This window comes from Vombatus ursinus, unplaced genomic scaffold, assembly GCF_900497805.2.
Source record: "Vombatus ursinus unplaced genomic scaffold, bare-nosed wombat genome assembly UNPS02014833.1, whole genome shotgun sequence".
Lineage (NCBI taxonomy): Eukaryota > Metazoa > Chordata > Mammalia > Diprotodontia > Vombatidae > Vombatus > Vombatus ursinus.
Window position 1 is genome coordinate 6480996 of NW_020954611.1, and position 7178 is coordinate 6488173.

The window sequence follows — 7178 nt, forward strand, 5'->3', positions numbered from 1 at the left end:
CCTTGATTTTGCTGTTTCTGTGCTTCTGTGAAACTCAGCATAATTTGTTTCTATAATCAAGTATTTTTAAATAATTTTTTGAGTAATATTTCCATACTTTAATGTATGGATTATTAGGTGCTTTTGTTTTATGGTTAGGTATTTTCTAAGGGGAAAAAAAGAATTGTTTCATTTCTATAAAAATTGTTTTTCCATACCTTTAAATGGGGTGCCTCGTTAGGATATCAAAACAAATGGCAGTTATCTATGCCTGTGTTACTACTTTTAACTCATAATAATTTAAGTACAAGTACAAATAATAATTTGTGACCTCGTTCTTTCTCTAAAAGTCATGTAAATCTTAAACATGTGAAATAACTCCATTTCAGATTTTTATGGATCAAAAAGAAAAGGAAAGCGATCACCAGATTCTTAAACGAAGACTCCGAACCAGAACAGCCAAATGAGTCAGATTTGAAAAATATTTTAACGGACTTCTCATTCTTAATCAGTGTAATTTATGCCCTAGCTTTCTTTTTTTTTTAAAAGATGGTTTGTACATATTATGATGCCTAAATTCTCTCTGTATACATTCATGTTTTTATACACATGCTTTATACTTGTAATTCATTAAAGAAGAATTTATCAAGAACTATTCATTTTGTGAATATTGAGGCTTGGAAAAGTAACCTTTTTGTGTGTATGAATTTCTTCCAGATGACTAAATATGAAGGTGTGAGGTTAATGGGGTTAAGCAGGATACCACTTCCTGATTTGTTTTTCCTAGGCTTTGGTACATGGGAAAGAAACTCTCTGACTATATACATTATCTCTTTGGGCTGGAAAGGGAAAAGATTAAAAAAATATTAGCCAAATATTCATGAATCTGTGATCTCATCAGTTTGGAAATTCTTTCCACCAGTGCAGATCACAAGATGTCCATACCTGCCTATTCTGTGCTTTTTTTGTCCCTGTCTTCCCGTAGATTTTCTATAGGTAATCCATCCAAAATACTGGAATGCTCTTTTTTCTCCAGATATTGAGCACTATATCATCCCTCAGCCTCATCATATGTCTCACCCATCTAAATATTCTATGCATCACATACATTTATAAAAATTGATGATGTGCTATTGTATACAAAGGTGTAAGTAATAAAAAGCTTTTTCAGTCTATGCTGATGGATCTGTGGTCTCATTGATAGAACGGTTTCCTCCCCTGAAGTCTATGCCAAACAGATCCACACTTGCTAACCCTGTGTAACTTTTCCATGTCCTTCCATAAGTTTTCTCCATGGGCTCTCCCTATTGTGCTGGGGTCTTTACTATATTTTCTTGATGACAACTGAGCATGCAGGTTGCTCACCAATTGTCTCCTGCTCTGCCTACTTGACCAACTAGTGTTTTTTGATACATCTGTTAGGCCATTAGTATTTTGCGATTTGTAATACGGTATAGCCTATTCATACCTTTCCATTGCCCTTTAAACGATCTCCAACTTCAGTTTCTTAGAGAATAATGTGTTCCACAACTTTCACACATACAGCATCACTGGAAGAATATGGATGTTAAGAAATGTGGGTTTTGTTTCATCAGCTGCTGCTCCTCAGCAACTGAAAGGATTGCATTTGTAATCTTGGCCTGAAAATTGTCCAGAGAATAAAGTTTTGATGCCTACAGGACAGAAAAAATTAAACGGAGATAGAGCAGGTGACCAAGGTGGTCAAGCAAAAGCTCAAGCCTCTGTGACTCCCCTAGTCTGAAAAAGTGTTATCCAGAAACTGTCACAGAGTGCCCCATCTTGTTAAAATAAAATAAAATAAAAAAAACTAGTCAAAATTCACAAACCTAAATGTAAAAGAAATATAAATGATTAAACTTCCAAATTTTTCTTTTGGGGGGTAAGCTGGTAGCATTTATACTTCTGAAGTTATTGAAGCTTCAAACTGCCTTAGGACTTTTGGAACACCCTGCAATTTTTGCTAACAGAAAGTGGGAGGATCTTAGAGAGTCGATCTACTAACACACACATAAGAATCACATAAAGATAACTCCAGAATAGTCTTTACAGGAATAATTAAAATTATAAATAACTGGAAAGAGATTTACTAGTCATTACCGGTCTGTGTCAATATAATGATGATTATAGCTAAACTAGCTTGCAATGTTCATATTATATCACTCAAACTACCAAGGGGTTTCTTTGTAGAACTCAACAAAATAAAATCCATTGGGAGAAACAAAAGGTCAAGAATTTCAAGGGAAATAACCATCCTGTAAATACTAGAGGTATGCTTATTACCATTTTACAGACTGGGGAATGTTGGGGCTGGGATTTAAGTCTAGTGAGTTTTCCACTATACTGGGCTGCTTCTCACATACTCCAGTAAGTTCCAAATGGATAAAATATCTAAATTTTAGCAATGATGTAGGGGGAAAATACTAGATAAGAGTGGAAAGTCATATCATTTACAACTATTGTTAGGGGAAAAGTTCATAATCAGACAAAAGATAGAAAAAGGGTTGATAGGGCCATGGGGAGATAGGTACATGAATACACCATAGGTGGAACTGTGGATCTGTCAATTTTATTTGGAAAGTAATTTGGAATTATATGAGAAAAGAGGGGAAGGGAACAAGCATTTATGCTTTACAAATACCTCACTTGGTCCTCAAAACAACCCTGGGAAGTAAGTGCTACTTTAATCCCCATTTTACATTTGAGGAAACATGGGCAGACAGAGGTTATGTGACTTGCCCAGGATCAGAAAGCTAGTAAGTGTCTAAATTTGAACTCAGATCTTCCTGATTGCAGCCCCAGCACTCAGTGATCAAAAGAAAAGTTCCAAGTATACAAAAATATAACTAGCAACTCTATTTGTAGTGGCAAAAAGCTAGAAACAAATTATGAGTCTATCATAGAATCACCCTGGACAGTATCTTAGAGTCAGGACTGGGGTCCAGACAAGTTAAATGGTCAAGCAAGGTCACACAATGAGGGATCAGTGGTCAAACAAGTTGTCAAATATGAATGTAAGGGAATATATTGTTGTATTGTAAAGAATACAAAGTACTGTAAAGAACATAAAAAATTTGCAGAACTGAGAGAAACATTGGAAGACATGTCAGCTGATGCAATGCAAAGAAAGCAACCATAGTGAATAAGGTACAAAATTACTACAACGATGTAAATGAAGATGAAAAGATAACAGAATTCAAGTCAAATACTTTGGTTAATATTGGTCCAGATGACTGATTTTTGAAAAATAAAAATTTAATCGATATTTTTTGTTCTTACATCATTTACCTTTCCCACTGTATAGAGCTATCCCTTAGAATAAAGAAGGGGGAAAAAATAGGAAAAAAAGTTCAGTAAAACCAACCAACCAACATCAAAAAGTCTGATGTTTTGTGCAATGTTGCAGACCTGTGGTCTGCAAAGAAGCAAGGGAGGTGTCTTCTCATATCTATCTCCTCTTAGGGTTCAGCCAAGCATGGTCCTTTTAGTCATGGCATTCAGTTTGGATTATTTTGTTGTTGTTCTTTTAATTTACATTGCTGTCGTTTTTATGTATATTGTTTGCCTGGTTCTACTTGTCTTTCCATACTTCTCCATATTCATGTTTATCATGACTTGTAGCATAGTAAAATTTTATTACATTCATAATTATTCCCAATCAATGGATATCTACTTTGTTCCTAATTTGCTGCTACCATCAAAGGGGCTGCAGTAAATATTTTGGTATACACAGGATCTTTCTTTTTGACATTGACCCTCTTGATGTACAGGCAATCCTCAACATTCACGTGTTTAACTTTTGGGACTTCATGCCTTCACGTGATTTTGTTAGTAACCTCATTTTCAATTTCTCATTGGCAATCATGCACATTTCCAGCTATAAAAAGTAGAGAAAAATTGAGAGGTATGACGTGGACAAGTTTTGTGGAGTGGCTGGTATCACACCAGGCACTTCACTGATATTTTACCCTATTTTACTTATAAAGAGCTCCTCGGGCATTTGTTGCATATTTTCATTGTTTGCCTTTAAAACTCAGTTTTTGTATTGCAATTATGTTTCTGTTGATCTGGTCAAGCTGGTATGTCCTTCACAGTCCCCAATGCCATCCCATCAGCCATGAAGAACAGAGTTTTGAAAGTGATTTAGAGACCTAGTCAGTCTCAGCATCTTCCAACAGTAGCGACTAAAATCCCAGCAGCCTCTTCCTTGGTTTTCAGAGGGCAGCCAAGGTAGAGAGGTTTACAGCAAGATGGTATACAGTACAACACCCCCACACCACCACCTGACACAGTGGAAGGTAAGATTCAGGTTAAAAAAAAGTTTTTGTTTTAAGAATTTTATTTGCTGTATGTTATTTATGGTGCTGTAGATTTCATGTATTACAAAAAGTGAATGTTGTCTGAAATCAATGTTCTTTTAAATTGAGATATTAGCACAAAAGGTCACAGAATTCTAGGGAATTACTAGTGAGGAAAAGTGTTTTGTATATTACCACTTTTGTATACTGTGTTTTATGGGTTGTTTCATGGTTATTGTGTTAGGAAAAGTGCGTATTATCAGAATTAATGTTTTGTTATAAAGAATGGTATGCAGAAAAGTGTATTTTCAGCAACCTCAAGTGAAAGATTATAGTTTTTGGTGGTTGCGGGAACCTAACTCCCTATTTCCCATAGGTTCAATATGTCAACATTTGTGTTTTTTATTTTTGCACTGTTTTCTAGGAATATTACCCCTGTGAAAGTTGAGGATCCAGCAGTGGAATCTCTGGCTCAAAGGCTATGGATATTAGATACCCTCTTTGCATAATGCCTCATTATTCCCCCCCAGAATGGCTGTGCCAATTCAAAACTCCCAGTCCTTTCCTGGTCCTGTTCATGACTTCCAGACTTCAAAACCATCTTTGTTGCTGTCTCATCCTGGAACTTCTTAGTGCGTGGGAGCTCCTCGTCCTGGAACATCTAACCGCCTCTGTGGCCTCAGGTGAACATCCAACTTAAAATACCAAAAACTCAATGAATGAGCACAAAAAGGAATATGAAAATCTAAATAAGTATTTTTTGTTCAAATGAAAACTATAGTAAGTGAGGTGTTCCACCCAAGAACGCTACCAAAATTCAGTCAGAAGCCCACTGGTCCTTCCAGTAAAGTCAGTGCCAATGTAGGTAAAAAAAAGCCACTAACTCCCAGCACCCCCAGCAACAAGCCAGAGACATGTAGAATCTGCAGGACTCTGTGTTCAGAAGCAGCACTGCGACTCTCTACAAAGCCTCAGGATAGTCATTAATGCTCAGGATCACAGAAATGTACAAGGACCTTAGAAGCCACCACGAATGGCTGCAACAAACATAGTGTGGCAATACCAGGTCAAGACAGTCTAGGTGCCTACAGTCTGTCTTGAAACACCATAGGAGGCCCTGAAGATCTAGTGCTCTAATATCAGTGATGGGGGAGGGGAGAGGTGGGAGGATGGGAGATGGCAGTCAGGTCAGGTATCCAGGTGACCCAGAGGAAGAACAAGTAGGACCAATGACTCCATCCAAAAATATCAGGGAGCAGAATCTGACTGGCATAAAGCCCAATTCAGGAGCTAAAGCTTGAGACTTGAGTAAATCAAAGAAGATGTAAGAATAAAGAATATAGGATAAAAATGACAAAGAATAAAAATAATTGCAGATCTAGACATGCCAAAAAGATCAGCCTAGCAAGAGAGAGTAATTATAACTCAAAGAGGGGGAAAATGGATTTTCTACAAGAACTCCATGAATACCAGAAGAAATGAAGCAAGAAATAAAAAATGAAATAAAAAAGTCTGGAGGAAAGCATTAAGACTTTTCTTTAAGTTCATTTTCCTTTGGTTTAGTTGTTTAGGTTGATTATTTTTTCTTTTTTCATTTCTTTTTTCTTTTTTTTTTTTTTGGCAAGACAATTGGGGTTAAGTGACTTGCCCAGGGTCACACAGCTAGTAAGTGTCAAATGTCTGGTCTGAGACTAGATTTGAACTTAGTTCCTCCTGACTCCAGGGCTGGTGCTCTATCCATTGCACCACCTAGCTGCCCCTGATTTTTTTAAAAAATCTTCTGAAATTCCCAATGTGCCTCATGAAATATGATTAATGCTTTACTTATTTTGACTACTTTATTTCTAAGGAAAGTAGCTTTGTTGTCTTTCATGTTCATTAATTTCAAGCTGGAAGAGACCTTATAAGGTCATGTAGTCCAACTCTCATTTTGTAGACATGCAGATGGAGTCACAGAGAGGTTGTTATTTGCCCAGTGTTACACAAGTCCTAAGTGACAGAACCAGCATTTGTGCCCAGGACTTCTGATCCCAATTTCAGCACTCTTTCCACTACACCAATGTTTTTGCCCAAATTATGGTCCAGATGAGCAACTATAAATTAGCTATGAGTTTGGATCAGATAAAGATAAAGATATCTACATGTCTATAGATCTAAATATAGAGACATGTACCCGACCATAAGAGCATGGAGGTGAGAACCCTGGGTTCTCAAAAAGCTAAGCCAGAAGTTCATAAGTCTGGAAGGTTCTCTCATGGCAGAAAAGGTACACCAGCCTAGTTAAGGACAGAGAAACTCATCATCAGTAGGCACCCATTTGGAATTCTTTGGCCATACTAACTTATGAAACAAATAAAAATACAAAATGGCCCTTCGTCCTCTGTGATGCTGTCTCCTTTACCCCCTCCATATTTGCAGTGTTAGTGGCAAAAAATATGGTAGCAAGTGCTAAGAATTACATAATTTTTAGACCATCTATAAACTTCAGCTTGACTGATGGTACTCTAAATGCAAGATTTTTGTCCAATGATGATGATGATTATGATAATGAAAATAATAATAGCATTTATATATCACCTAATGTGCTAGTCACTTTAGCAATATAATCTCATTTGATCCTCACAGCAACCCTGGGAGGTAGATGTTATTATCCCCATTTTATAGTTGAGGAAACTGGGGCAATCAGGTTAAGTGACTTGCCCAAAGGCAACAAGAATCAAAATTTCATGGGCATTCAGTGAACTTGTATTGCAGTGCTTGTGACAAGTATTTGCAAAATACTACCACAAGAATCATTGAAGTTTATGCACAAAGACCTATTAGGAAAAGGAAGAGGCCAAGAAATTCTACAAATAATTGGACAAGACCTCCCAAATTCAATCA

The 7178-nt window shown here is 36.8% G+C and overlaps 1 protein-coding gene across 4 annotated transcripts in view; it reads left to right on the top strand.

Moving 5' to 3' along the window:
* Positions 1–634, top strand: part of KIF20B (kinesin family member 20B) — a 99175-nt gene extending 98541 nt beyond the window's left edge. For all 4 annotated transcript variants that reach the window (XM_027839876.1, XM_027839878.1, XM_027839875.1 and 1 more), the window contains one exon: positions 369–634. In XM_027839876.1, the coding sequence (XP_027695677.1) occupies positions 369–446 (78 nt within the window). In that variant the 3' untranslated portion in view covers positions 447–634. The remainder of the gene's footprint in view (positions 1–368) is intronic.
* Positions 635–7178: the final 6544 nt, after the last annotated feature.